At 42.2% G+C, this 15,387-nt stretch overlaps 1 protein-coding gene across 1 annotated transcript; it reads right to left on the bottom strand.

Annotated features, from left to right (window-relative positions):
- Window positions 1-705: 705 nt before the first annotated feature.
- On the bottom strand, window positions 706-2,954 carry LOC126298139 (uncharacterized). The gene is made up of 3 exons (XM_049989455.1): window positions 2,885-2,954; window positions 2,299-2,389; window positions 706-1,231 (listed from the first exon to the last, which is right to left on the bottom strand). The coding sequence occupies exons 1-3, from the start codon at window positions 2,916-2,918 to the stop codon at window positions 706-708; spliced, it is 651 nt and encodes a 216-aa protein (XP_049845412.1). The 5' UTR covers window positions 2,919-2,954.
- Between the last annotated feature and the right edge of the window lie 12,433 nt (window positions 2,955-15,387).

Raw genomic sequence — 15,387 nt, 5'->3', positions numbered from 1 at the left:
ATAACAAACTTTTTAAAAGTTAATCGACTATACTGAGTTATTATATTCTTACAGATAACCTAATAAAATTTACATGTGCAACTATACAATTGTTCCAGGCATTGAATACAAAAGAAAAAGCGATACATTTTACAGGACAGTATATTAGCCAATCTTGTGAAACAGTCATTTGTTTTGTAAGGCACATTTTGTGACAATCTGATAATCATCTGATATCGTTAGTTTATCTATTTGCACATTATTCATAAATTGGGCAAAGATAGGGTAAGAAGGTGAAGGTGGTAACATTGACAAAGCAATATACTTGGAAGCTCTTGTGAAACCATCAGGTAATCACACCTACTGCATAATTCACTTCAGATACACCTAAATTTTCTGATAGAATACAGATTGCCAAAGTATAATTGTCTTCTGTGGTACAATTATCAAAATAATTGAAAGTAATTGTGTCCACTGTGGTATGTTGATGTGATAGGAGTATTTTCAATTTTATGTATTTGTGTGTGTGTGTGTGTGTGTGTGTGTGTGTGTGTGTGTGTGTGTGTGTGTGTGTGTAAATGTGTGTGTCTGCATATACAGCAATGAATCACTCAGAGAGTTAGAATAGCAATGAAGGATAAAAGACTATAAAGAAACATGTATTGATTGTGTGTGGGGGAGGGTTGGTTAGTTCTGGGTATATGATGGATGTGTGTGTGGAGCCTTCTAAATAGTAAATGTATTGTTGAGTTTGACAGTAACCGAATCTGCAGTTCTGTACCTCACTGTGTATATAATCCCAGAGAGGAAAGTAAAATTGTATCTCAAGATACTCAACATTAAAGTAGTAATTAGAGCAGCTGTGATTAGTATTAGCATGATTTTGACTAACTTTAGAATAGCGGTAGCTGTTGGCAAAGGTATGTTTTCCAGCCAGCAAACTGATGTGTTATTCCCTACTGCTGTATTGCACTCTGATTGTGGTTTATGTGTGTCCAGTTTAGCTTGCTCTGTTGTCACACTGAACTCCTCATACCACTGTTCGAGATATTCCATTTCAGCTTCTTCTGTTTCTGTGCTGTACTGTTGGATACGCTCCTTGTTTCCCATTCCAGATCGCAGTCTGTTCATGAACTCAAGATCAGTATTCTCCTGGTCATATTGCTCAGAGAAGTCATCCATGTCACTAGATAATGCAGTATTATCTACTGTCACTGACACACTGGCTACTTGGCTGAAGCCAGGACCTTTCCTGAAAGTAGGAAAAAGCAAAATTATTAGTAATGTTGAGAAAAATTGGCGAAATTTAACGCCACAGCAGCAAAAAGAACATAATAGCTACTGAAAGATATTAATAAATAACAGTGACATGCTACTGTTAATTTCCAAATTAACCAAAAAGGTTTAATATTTAGAACATGTAATTGCTTATCCATTAGTTATGGAAGTTACTGTATAAAATGTGATGTAGCTGTAAACTAATTTAGTAATAGCAGAAAACATTTATATGCTCATGCTATCGTTCCATATATTGTACATTAGAATACTATAATAGATGTAGCTACAGTTATAGGTCAGCATCATAACTATCACACCTAGTTTCTTGGTGCATTATATGAAATATTTTGTCAGGATTAAAAGTATTTGTCACAATAAATGTCCTAAACTAAGACAAATTCTGGTAATGAATTTCACAGCTACAGATTCATCCATGTCAACCTGTGTATTAAGGTGGCACAAACTGAAGAGTATGCCCATACTTAGCTTTCCAACATTATTGTGATATGTGCTACGTAGGCAGCAGTCAGTTTTGTTACTTCAGCTGTGACTCTCAGACATAGATCGTTGTGCAGTTCATTGTAATATTAGGCAAGTAAACCTGATACTAGACAGAAGTGAAAATGGCGATGTATAATTTTCCTAACACATTACAAAAACAAATAGTAATGATGACTTAATGTGTCACTTGTTATTTGTATGACTCATGGTAGTCATCTAACTTCCATATCTGATGTTTCAAAATTATAAAAATGTAACATTAAACACTGATTAATGTGTAAAAGGAGGTTGTAACTCGGTAGCTTTATATTCTATTAGCTGTTTGGAAAATACAAAAATAACAGGGATTTACATGGTAATATAGCTGAAAATTTTACAGAGAAAAATTTGCCCTTGCACAGGTCTCAGTCTAATATATTATTATCAATATTGAACACTTCAAAAATGAATTTACTTTATCTTAAAGTCTATATATTAATGCTGGAAACCTGTGAAGGCTAGTACAACAATAGTAAAGAGTAAGGAAATAGTGGTACTTACTCATACTGATGGTCAGGCAGCTCATATCCAGGAACAATAGGTGTGAAATTCCCAGAATTTGTGGTAGGTTGTTTTAGTACGGCGCTAATAACTGAAACAGAAATTTGTCTGTAAGTACCCCATACGAAATGAAAATCAGGTAATGTGTTTAACTTCGCTAACAGTTTGTAACAGTGTTCTTGTACCAACCAACAGAAGTTGTAAATAAGAACATTTCTCATTACAGTGATCCTGGAGCTATATTACAATGGGAGATAATATTTGTTTAAGATGTCGACGAGTTCATCACATGTATAGGTTAAATACGTAAGTTCAGCGTTATATTTTCTGCTGCTTTATTCTCAGCCCTCTATCATTGATCCTTTCACTACAGTTTCAAAATAATTTCGATAACAGCTCTTCTTCACTGGGACTAGAATACATTAATTACATTTAAAAATAATTTTGAGAAACTGAAATATGTAGCAACAGGTTGAGAAATCGACTGTAATCATTTTATAGGCGAAGTACAGTAACCAATAACTTAGGGTGTCAAATAAAAATTGGTGTAGAGGAAATAAGTTATTCTTTGAGTGATGGTACTCACCAAAAATACTTAGCAAGAAAGTGAGGAATTCCATATCTGTAGTCAGATGCCAAATCACAAGAATATTCGTGCACTAAGCAATAGATCACGTCTTCACTAGACCATGGACAGCTCGAGAATAACGCGAGTTTGCGCTGCCACTGGAAAGTGAGGCGTTGGGCTACTGGCGAGCGAGCCTACGGCTGAGAGTAAAAGTCGCCCTTCCAGCAGAGACGCCAGCTCCATCTCTCGGGTAATTTTGGTATCAACCACGTGATTTCTTATTGCGTTCTCTTTCATACTGGCCTCCCAATTTTATCCAACAGGTGATATAAATCTTAAAAGAAATAAATGGTTTTTGACGGAAGTAACTTTCATTATGGGAACAGGAATAAAATTAATACTCATCGGTGGGAAACTTCAAACACAGTGTGTTAAATGAGATCTGTTTGAGATAAAATATGGTAACCTCGTATTTTTCGTAATTCTTACCTAAGATTTTGTTTATGCCAACGGCGTTGCTGCTGTTGTAACTCCGGTTTTCGTCAGATCACCGAATTCAGGGGCGGTCGTCTTTGCTTGCGCTTGCATGGGTGAGGATCCGGATACAGAGAGCCTTGTTGGCAAGCAGCAGGGTGTACGCAGCCCTTGTGAAGCCAAAATGGCTCTGAGCATTATGCGACTTAACATCTGAAGTCATTAGTCCCCTATAACTTACAGCTACTTAAACATAACTAACCTAAGGACATCACACACATCCATGTCCGAGGGAGGATTCGAACCTGCGACTGTAGCAGTCGCGCTTTTCCGGACTGAAGCGCATAGAACCGCTCGGCCACCGCTGCCGGCCCTGGAGAAGCCAACTGAAGAGCTACTTGAGTGAGAGTAAGGGGCTCAGACACGAAAACTAACAACGGTCGGGCGAGCGGTGTGATGACCCCATACCCCTCCATATCCGCATCAAATAACGCCTTTCGGCGGAGAATGACATGGCGGTGATCCGCTACCAGTGGGCTTCCGGCGTCTGTGTGGATGGTGTCTGTCACTCAGCGATTTTGTTAACAAGTGGTGTGGCTGTACTAGCCAGTGACCACCTTTGTTATGTCTCAGGTAGACCTTCACAAATGAATTTCGTTAGCTGGATTAGTACCAGTGTTGATACCAATGAAATATTGTTTAGGTGTTGCTAGAGCATGTTGTTCAGTGTTACGTAAAACTTTTAATCTGATGGGAGTATTAGATACGTTGGACAACTTTTAAAATAGTCATGCCGCATGAGTGTCTTGGTATTCATTGTTTTGGATGGCGTGTTGCCAGCGGAAATTTGACCAAAGTTATTTAATCTTCATTAAGATTGTCATCCCTCATTTCCAACACATATAACTATGCCGACTTCAATCATGGGGGTAAACATTCTGCAGATTATCTAACTGAAGGGAAATACATGAAATTGTAGAAAACCGTAGAGCATATTTCTGAACGAACAGCCGATACATGATTATGTATTCCTCACACCCATTAGTTATTGTGAGTAGAAACATGGGACCACCACTACATGACAAAATCAGAAAAGTAATAGATGTGGAAACCTGTAGCCACGAATTGAGAAAAGCATTTTACATACCGAAAGGGTGTTTCATATAGTTGCGACGTAGTAATTCAATTTATCAGTATCTGGGAAAGGTGATGAATGTTATGTGAGCCAGCTTGTGGCACTGATAGATTTGGCTACTCACCATAAAATACAGGGAGGCAAAGCAGCTACCAGTCCAGGCTCTGACAAGGTAAGAGAACACTAATAACATTTAATCATTACTTCTGATGACAGATTCGTCTGTAGATTACTAGTCAATTGATATACGTCATTATCTGATCGGCCCAGTAGCTTAGAAGTCGAGTTCATTAACTGCCAAATAAATTTTACCAAATGAAGTTCGCCGGCAGTTAGGGACCTCCGGAAGCATTCCTAACAACAGGACTCCTTGCTCATGAAAATACCATAACTTCCTCACGCCTCGTTTAATTACTATAGAGTTGGTACAATACGTAGTATTACTTGATGGGTAAAGTAGACGTTAATTTGAATTTCGGTTCTTCTTCGCCGGCAGCGGAAGGCACACGCCTCGCCCCCCGGTTTTTCGGAAGATCAACTATTCCAGTTGTCCAAAATGTGAGGACGCAGACACTGGCTTCATGGGCGAGAGTTAATGCACTAGAGGCGCACCTGTCGGGTTGGTTACGGAGCTCCTCTTCCCGTCGGCGGAGGCAGACAGTGTCATTGGGCCTTGGGACTTAAAGTGATAGGAGGCGCTCTAGACGCCCAAGTCGAAGCCAGTTCTTAGTAGGTGCAAATTCGTGACCATTGTGCTCGAGTAATATGTGGATGCTGGTTACTTCGGTAGCGGCAATTAATCACACGACACAATACAGCATGGGCAATAATCCGTTTCCGCAAGCTATTCGGTAGTAATTCTGACGCGACGTGATAACGTGTCCACTAAACGGTTGGTGCTGGAATTATATCATGCTTCCCCAAAAGCAATCTCAAACGCCCCTGCCTACTCTGTTCTCGTCAATTCTTATGACTTTTAGATACTCAGCTCTCTCGACCCACGCTCTCTTAATGCAGAGGTTGTACCATTCAATATTATGTTCGAAATTTGTACCATTTGATTATTATTGTGTGTTGACCTCCAGCAAGACGAGTTTTGTCAGTTTCTTAACTTTGTTGGCGAACAGTAACCATTATTCACGTGTAACAGTCTATCTCTAGTTTAACACATTATCTTGACACAATATTTGCAACACCATATCATATCTATCTGGGTTTTTTTCGGTAGAATCCTTCTGTAGTTCTTTCATTATCAGTGAATTAGCTAGGCGTCATAGAGCCTGGTGGCGGCCGCGGTCTGGATAGCAGAAAAATTATAGGTGAGATTTAATACTCCGGTTCTTAGGGAAACATTGGGAAGGGACAATTAAATTACTTATTCATTCTTCACTTAGCTTCATAAATCCGCTCCACCAGCAGCAAACTGAATGAAAATTTTTCGTGCCTAGGAGTATGTACTACAAGAGCACATAAAGAAAAACATCACCTCAATTTGTACAATAGTCGCCCATTTCTTTACGACTGGCAGATCACTCGTACTAGAATTTGATACCTAATGATCCTCTGGACGATAACACAGAGCAGCCGATATATTCTCACACGAGCCTAAATGTGAACTGACGGGTACAGTGGAATCTTAGGATCAATATTGCTCTTAGGGAGTAATGATTTAAAGTATACTGCTACTAGCTTTTATTCTTTTCAGATGTGTCATAGCGAGAGACTTACCCATAAAATTTAGTTTGTCGTGAGCCTCAATTTTCTTCTTGTATGAGCAATATCACTCATACTCACTGAACTGCGTATTTCGTCCACAACGAAATGTTGCCTCATAGTGCAAAATATTTAAAACCACAGAGTTAGTCAAATTTTTAATTAAATTCACGAAGCGTTTTGTGAATTTCATCGAACATCTTCAGGCGGATACAGTGTATTTTCACATTTGTGTTTCAGCAGAATGTAGTTAGCGCTCAGTTTTCATTTCATGAAGGATTTCAGTAAGTAACAGACAGCAAACAGATGTCACTTGAGCGCTTGGGCAACACTTTTAGGAATCGGCACTAGTGAATCCAGCTCATAACATCTTTATAATAATACCACAAAGGTATCTTTCAGTGAGAGTCTGTAGACGTGCCACCAATATACAGCCTGACCATTACTACGAGAATTGCGGCAATCACTGACAAGTGGCCTTAATTCCGAAGACAGGCTGATGGTTTCAAACCTCTCACTCTTTGTGAAGACAGTCTCGTTTCTATATAGATTGTAGGTAGTTTCCGCTCCTTTCAATGTTCCTGCTACCTTCAGAATTTCGAGTGTATTGTAGCGAACATTGTTCTTAGCTTTCTCCAAATCTAAACAGATCATAAACTGTGGCTTTCATGTCTTTATTCGATCTTCAAATAGGGAAGCATTACCAACTTCATATCGTGCTGTAAGGATATAAAAAGCACACTTGCAAGTTATCACTCATAGGATCGATCCAGCTAGTTATTTGTGCCATTATTCTCATAGCGAGCAGATAGGAATATCAGAAAGTACGACTTTCAAACTTTCACACTCATCAATTATCGATACGCGTTTCGACAGACTGCAGCCGTCAATTGTCCGACGGGCCAAGAACAGTACAGTGGAGTGACTACCAGAGCTCTACCTTTCGCGGAACGTTGAAGACGAGGGAAGAGTAGGGAGGATGTGGGCATATCTGTCCAACGTGTTTTGAAATCTTGCCCGAGAACGCTATTATTCTTTACCAAAACTGTTAGTAATATGAGTGAGTAATAGGTCAATCTTAAGCATATGTAGCTTCAGTATTGTTTTAATAATATTCTGGTGCTGATTTTCTGGATACCTCAAAATCAAAATAAATAAACCCAAGCAAGTGAAGAATTAGTATGTGATTAAAGTGATTATTTTTGTTCACAATTTCATCGTGCCACTGACTTTAACGAATAGCGCTTCTCCTTTTTAGGGGAAAAAAGTGAAGGACCTTTACACCCACACGGGCATGATGGTTAACACAAAAGTTCTACTGCCATCTCTGCATTATGATTAGTGTTCACTAAAGTAAGGTGTCGCAGAATGCGGGTACTGCGATGTTTGGGGCCGCCTGGTTAAGGTTAACCATCAATACGCGCTCATCTGGACATAGACTGAGTCGAAAGTTGAACGAAGGGTAGCGGTTTGAAGGGCAGGGGCAAAAAAGTACAAAGGCAACAGCCAAGGAAAAGAACATCTGCGATAGTTGGGTCGGGCTGTAAGAGCAGTAGTGGTTTTCTTGCTACCTGCGACATATCATGCAAGGGTGGGCTTTGTTGTTGGTGGGTATCATGCAGATCGATGCCCACTATTGCGGCGGTTGCTGCTAGGTGCATGTGGTGATTTCTAGGCAGCATCAGCATACCTGCCACAGTTAGGTTCATAATCATTTTAATCATATATTAGATTCACAGTCTAGGGTAATGTTGGTTGTTTGTGGGTTAGGGTTGGAGCTTTTCGGTATCCCTGCTGTAGCTTGTTGGTCGGCTTTAATAGCAGATGACATATCCAGTGAACGTTGCTGCTACGCAAGGGCTTGCAAATGTTCTCCCTTGTGGATGTATATTAGCTTCCCAGAGGTGGTTATGCCATAGCTAGCAGAATCCTATATGTTTTGTTGACTCCTATAGTGCAAGTTTTAAAATCCAGATAAAAAATTTATTGCAGTTATGTTAGAATTAGACAGTGCTAAGCTACTTATTTAGTAACACACTCTTGCGTTTCAATCATATGCACAGAATTTGTGAATATCAATATAAAAATGTTCAAAGCAAAGATATCTCTGGTGCCAGCTACAGGATAGAAACTGCACACTTTGACGCAATGAACAAAGCCTGTTTCCAACGTGGGAAAATTATTTCAGAAATCTATTGCTTCACTGTAAAACGATCGATGCACACGAAAGTTTATTGGTTGTACTTCCTGGAGGTCATAACTGTCTACTATCGCAATTATGGCCCCAATTTTCCTACGGGATCTATTGCTGGGGCTTATATCTATTGAAGATATGAGGTCACATTGGTGATGTTTCCTTCTGAGATACGTCATATTATTAATACGGCCTAGTGTGCAAATTTGTCTGGCACAGCAACGTATCTTTCCTGAAAGCGGTGTGTAGCTGTTTTTCCATTTTTCTTCAACTAATTCGTATCAGTGATTTGAAATCATGACAGATTAAACTTAGTTCGGTAATGTACACGCTTCGGTATTTACCTATTTCAGGTTTGTAGTTATTACAGTCTTCCTGATTTGTGACTGTGATCCCATTGCCTCTTATACCTTGTACATCAGGTAGATTTGTGTGTGTGTGAGTGTGTGTGTGTGTGTGTGTGGCCGAGAATCTCAGCAGAGGACGCGTTTCACCTTATATCTTTCAGAGCTTAGTCTCGCAGTGTCGCATCTCTCATCGCATTTACATTTACTTAGTCTTCCCTTCGTGTAGTACTGTTTCTCAGGTCATTTCATTTGTAAAGCCATTCTTCACAGTCCTTTAACCTTCGACCGTTGCCTTCTTAGCTTAGTACGAGCTTGACATCGGAGCACTTGTTATTCATACAACCGCTACCCTCTTGTCTTTATGTTTCCTTTCTCAGCAACCATCCGTTCCCTGGTAATACAGAGTTCTGACGCTTTGCCTCTGCTCTCTGATCATTCACAACTTCTCATTCTTTTATATTTTCTCCCAGTCTCATATTTTGTACGTCTTTATGTTCTATTCCTTGCTTCATTTGCAGCATTTTTATTTTTCTCCTTTCGTCATTTTAATTCAGTGCCTCACGTGTGAATCAATACCGATGAACGAGATAGGATTCTCCATAAATAACAACAAAAGCCAACAATGTTCCAAATCAATGTCTGGGTCGAGGAAAGCGAGGTGAACATAATATCTCTGTTTGTGAATAGGAGTGGCCCAGCTTCAAAGACGATATACGAACTTTCAGTCCTTCCGCCTGTCTCGGTATTCAATTTGCGTAACAGGCCTATGGCTTTGTAAATGTAACGCGTTGTCGTGATCCATGGAGTCACAGCAGACGGACGAAAACTACATTTACGAGTTAGAAACATTACGACCACTACCCACCACGGAATGAATGCCGCAAGGGTGTTTTGTAGCAACATGGCGCGGTAAAGGATCTATACTAAAGCGCCAAAGAAACTGGTATAGGCATGCGTATTCAAATACGGAGACATGTAAAATGGCAGAATACGGGGCTGCAGTCGGTAACGACCATATAAGACTACAAGTGTTTGGTGCGTGTGGTACAACGGTTATTGCTGCTACAATGGCAGGCTATCAAGATTTAAGATAGTTTGAACGTGGCGTTATAATCGGTGAACGAGTGATGGGCAACAGCATCTCCGAGATAGAGATGAAGTGGGGATTTTCCAGTACGCTAATTTCACGAGTGTACCGTGGATATCAGGAATCCGATAAAACATCAAATCTCCGACATTGTTGCGGCCGGAAGAAGATCCTGTGAGAACGGAACTAACGACGACTGAAGAGAATAGTTCAACGTGACGGAAGTGCAACCCTTCCGCTAATTGCTGCTGTTTAAACGCTTCGCCATCAACAAGTGCCAGCGTGCGAACCATTCAACGAAAAATCATCGTTATGGGCTTTCAGAGCCAAAGGACAACTCTGTACCCTTGATGAGCCGAAGGACAACTCGTGTACCCTTGATGATTGCATGACAAAGCTTTATGCCTGCCCTGGGCCCGTCAACACCAACATTGGACTGTTGATGACTGGAAGCATGTTGCCTGGTCGGAAGAGTCTCGTTTCAAATTATATCGAGCGGATGCACGTGTGGGGGTATGGAGACGAACTCATGAATGTGAGCAGGGGACTCTTCAAGCTGGTGGAGACTAATGTAGTGGAGCGTGTGCAGTTGAAGTGATGTGGGAGCCCCGATAGGTCTAGATATGACTGCGACAGGTGACACGTTCGTAAACATCCTGTCTGATCACCTACATCCATTCATGGCCATCGTGCTTTGTAGCGGAATTGGACAATTGTAGCAAGACAATGCGACACTTCACATGTTCACAATTGCCACAGTGTGGCTCCAGGAACACTCTTCTGAGTTTAAATACTTCTGCTGTCCACCAAACTTCCCAGAAATGTACAATATTGAGCATATATGGGATGCCTTGAAATGTGCTGTACAGAAGAGATCTCGACCCCCTCGTACTCTTAAGGATTTATGGACAGACCTGCAGGATTCATGGTGTCAGTTCCCTTCAGCACCACTTCAGACATTAGTCGACTCCATACCACGTCATGTTGCACATTTTCTTTGGCTCTTCAGTGTATATTAGAGCCCAGAAGTGCACTTCGTGGACTCGCTCTAAACTCGGCAGCGGCTCCTCTGACGTCACCTCCGAACTCGCCGTCTCCGTGTCCTTAGAACTGCACTCGTCACTATCAGCCGCTGTTCTTGTAACCGACAACACCACTCCTGAATCTGTTCTCCGGTAGAGCTGTAGTGAGACACCGTGATTAGTAGAGCGAGTACACGAGTTCGCAAGTGTAACCGAGGACTCGTGGCATAGTCACTACTTACGGTTGTCTGTCTGCATGCGAAGAATAATCTCAAGAACCACTGCAGAGATTTTTATAGCGTTTCACTAAGAGAGAACCCATTAAAGGGCACGATTTTTGTATATAATGCATAACTGCTACCCCAGGCAAGTCATCCGGCCGCACACAATTAATGCCACCCGCGCGAAAACGGGGCGTGTCGCCGGCTATTTACTGAAACTGATACGTTAGCAGTGAATGTCGTTCTGTTCATACGTGCGTATGTATATGCACGTATTGCATGTGTACACACAACAGAAATATACTGACTCACACGTACATTCAAACTCCCAAACACACACATAGTGAACAGCCTGAACATTATGACCACAGACTTACTATCGGTTGGAGATAGTAGCGTCACCTGGTGAGGAATGACTTCTAATCAGATACATGCCCGGTGCGTGTAGTGTCAGTGTGCTTGCAGTCCACATGTAGAACTGGAAGACGCGCTATCTATCTGAGTTGAACTGAGGTCAGATTGTGATAGACTGGAGCTGGGCACGAGCGTTTCGGAAACTGCGCGACTTGTCGAGTGGTCGAGGAGTGCTGTGGTCAATGTCTTCAACACGTGGCGAAACCACGTCCAGAAGTCGAGGGGTTGGGCGGCCACCCCTCAATACAGATGTCGCACGTCGAAGGCTGGACAGACTGGTAAAACAGGACAGGTGGCGAACTGTGCGGGACCTAACATTACACTTTAATATGGACAGAGTGCAATTGCGGCTGAACACACAGTGCACCGAACACTCCTAACGATGTGCCTTCGCAGCCGACGACCCATACATGTGCCAAGTTAACACTACAATATTGGCAACTGCGACTGCAATGGGCACAAGGCCATTGGCACTGCACGTTGGTGCAGTGTCAGAGCGTTGGATGCTCTGGTGAATCCTGATAACTTCTTTATCATGCAGATGGAAGGGCGCGAATCCGTAATCTTCCAGAGGACACAGCTCATTGACACCTGTGCTTTGGGACGGAGAGAAGCTGACGGGGGCTCCATTTTTCTCTGGGAAACATTCTCGAGGGCATCCATGGTTCCAGCGGAGCTCATTTGAGGCACCATGACGCCCAAGGAGCATCGTACAATGGTTACAGACCACTTACACTCCTCCATGACGATCATCCTTCATAACGGCAGTGGCGTTTTTCAGCAGTATAATGCACCACGTCTGAAGGCCAGGAGTGTGATAGAGTGGTTTTAGGGACACATTGGTGAATTCCAATTGATGTGCTGGTCCCACAACTCGACAGATCCGAACCCCATTGAACACCTCTGGGATGTGATTGAACGTGGCATCAGTGCCCTTTCCCACTCTCCCCGGAATTTATTGAAATTAGGTGACTTGTGTGTGCAGGATTGGTGCCAACTCCCTCCAGCGACCTACCAAGGCTTCATTTCTTCCATTCCACGATGCGGCGCCTTTGCTATTTGTGCCAAAGGTGGACAACCGACTATTAGGTAGGTTATCATAATGTTCTGGCTGATTAGTGTGTATCATTCCGTAATTCGTATGAATCATATGCCATCTTTTTCAGTTGTCAAACAGGTAGATGGGATGACCATGTAGCCTTTTTTTTTCAACACCACAGAGAGTTACAGCAAGAATTGTAACATCGGGTGTCAAGAATTCAGTAGTGTAAGAAATAGAAGTTTTCATAAATTTAATGTTATCATTAACTTGTAAGGAAACGTAAAAGAAATGAGAAACAGAATTTTTTTGACAGCAGTCCTACTAGTTAAAACATTACTGCTTTGTTGCTGTCCTTTTGTTGTCAAAAGTAAAACGTAGTACTTCTGTATCAGTGGGACTTGGCACGAAAACTCTCTTATTGGCACTGAGAACTAGTTCCCTTGCAGGAAACTTAGAACGTTCTAAATATCTAATTTATTTCCAACCTTGCCTCATCTCTTTTTGCACTGATGAGGTAGGAAACAAAATTATGTGCTATAAGAATACCTTAAAGATATTTTATATACAGGTAAGTAATGTTCGAAAAGAGATATATGGTTTTTTTAATCTTCTGACAAATGGAACATTTGGTATCTAGAAAGTTTTCCACGTTCACTCTTCAAATAGCCCCAACTGTAACCAAATCTAAATCAAAGTCCAAATCGAAGAAATCACCAGGATAGCATTATGTAACGTAAAGGAATATTTCATGTAAGTAGTGTGCGAAATGCTTTCCGAACGTAGTTCACCGTTATTGAAAAACGCCAGGAACCAAAGGACTTGCACGTCTTAGATGTGGCTTTTATCTACCTCTGCTTCCGCGTGGCTGCCAATGACTATGCTCAGTTCCCTATCGAGGAGACTATCTATTCCATTTCCACATCGCTGTCCGCTGGTGGAGTATAATTGTCGCTACTTAGCGGGGATAAAATACTTCACATGGAAGTGTACCGCAGCATATGCTTCTTGCTGGCTGATATAGGACTTGCGGTACAAAGTGACAACAAGTATCAACATTATGTGCAACCTCAGTGGATTGTCCTTTTGGGAGAATACCTCAGACTTGACAGTATCATATATTCGGTACTGTTGTCAAGACTTAAAAACAATTTAAAAGATATGGGCCCCCGATGCCGAATGTTTGTCCCTTTAGCATTGCTCCATGTATTACTACAGTCACCCTTGCCCAGCAATTAGAGAGACTGCAGTTTATGGTATACTGCCTGAATACCAGTAAGAAACCGTGATGTAATGTCATACAACTGCATCACACCCCATTTTGATGTTCCATATGAGGCAAGTTAGTTACAACAAAAGGATTGTGGTTGTTGGTCCAGTATTCCATATATTTATACCTTTGTCACTTATCACTGTTAAATAATACATTCAACAATTTTGAATTTTTTGACATCAGCTGTATTAGATTTTGAAAGATAACCTATTAGAGACACATGAAATTTTGTGCCGAACTACATTTCGAACGGATTTCCAGCTTTTCGCTAGCGGTCGTCTTAACAACTTCAGCTATCCATGTATGTTTGTCGTAACTGTAGAGTCTTGTACCGCAAGGAAGCAAGGGAGAGGATATTGTTATGGTTGGCTGGTATCCTCTTTCTACAACACATATGCACAAATGGATTAATACGGTTTTTTATTTACATGAACTTTTACTTAACTTGAATAGAGTTCATGTGTTGTGGTACAAGCTTGTCGTAATAGCCCTCTTGCAGACAATATCAGTAATCTTGCTATTAGGAACTTCAGTCTCACTGATAATCCCACTATAAGTGATAGTCCGGTCACTATGTACTGTTGTAGCCTGTGACGAACTCAGCCCACTCTACGAGTGAATGTAAGATGTCAAACAGGAATGAGTGAGTCCGTGGTTCAGTGCGCCCCTCTGGTTAGCGGCGGCGGCCTAAATACGTGCTGTCTAGAAGATGTTGACGGCGTGCTGTGTTGCTTGTCGATGTGTTTCTGATCTCTGTCCTGATAGGTGCGCTTGATCCAGCGCCTGCTATCGGTCTCTTAGCTTCAATTTTGCTGACTAGTAAGCTAGCTACAGCTTACGCCAGCACGTTCCTCCACCCTGCACCCACGACCACCCCCCTGACCTTCCCTCCCCGAAATCCCAAAACATCGTCGCGTAAGAAGGACGCGAACGACAACGGAAAGAGAGGGTCGATGCTGGACGTAGAGATGAGCTGGGAGCCTAGATCGTGGAGGATGTTGTACTCCCGTCTGTACCCCGCTATCTGGTTATGAATCGACAGGAACATCCTCCGGAAAACTGCTGTCAGGGCACATGTTCAGCCCTGAAGGCGGGTGCTGATGCGATGAAGCCGATGGCGACGGCGACGGCAACGACTGGTCCACGTCCCTTGGGTCGCCCAGCAGGCACGGCGGGGGCAAGGGCACATCGTCCATCCGCTCCTCCTCGGGTGCCCTGCTGGTACCGGCGGGCTGCAACGAAGGTCGCGCCGACCCCTGAGCCGTGAATCTAGGGGAAGAAAAGAAGTAGAATCACGGGGCAAATGACACGCACGAAGCAATTCTGGTGGCGGCGCTGCAAACCATCGGGACTTACAATCAAGTACATATAAGAGCTAGTGTGTTCGTGGATCAGTCCTCTTTCCCAGTTTCCCCGGTCTCCATACAGCCCTAAACAAAACAAGATTGCTCGGTGCAAAGTGATACTAGCGGACCATTGGGTGCGCCGGATACTGCAGCGGTATGTGTAGCAAGTGTAGCAGCATCCGATGGCGGCGGCCATGCAGAAGTTTCGCCGGTGAAGGACCGTCTCGTAGATGGGAGCGTAGGAGACGAGAAAGAG

Source organism: Schistocerca gregaria, chromosome X (assembly GCF_023897955.1).
Source record: "Schistocerca gregaria isolate iqSchGreg1 chromosome X, iqSchGreg1.2, whole genome shotgun sequence".
NCBI classification, from domain to species: Eukaryota; Metazoa; Arthropoda; class Insecta; order Orthoptera; family Acrididae; genus Schistocerca; species Schistocerca gregaria.
This window is presented reverse-complemented; position numbering and strand designations above follow the sequence as displayed.

Bases quoted from the DNA above. Each gene is read 5' to 3' on its own strand.
- LOC126298139 (XM_049989455.1), bottom strand. From the start codon at position 2,918: ATGGAATTCCTCACTTTCTTGCTAAGTATTTTTG. The intron at 2,390-2,884 runs GTGAGTACCATC...TTTCTGTTTCAG, and splicing joins TTTCTTGCTAAGTATTTTTG to TTATTAGCGCCGTACTAAAA. The intron at 1,232-2,298 runs GTAAGTACCACT...TCCTACTTTCAG, and splicing joins CTGCCTGACCATCAGTATGA to GAAAGGTCCTGGCTTCAGCC.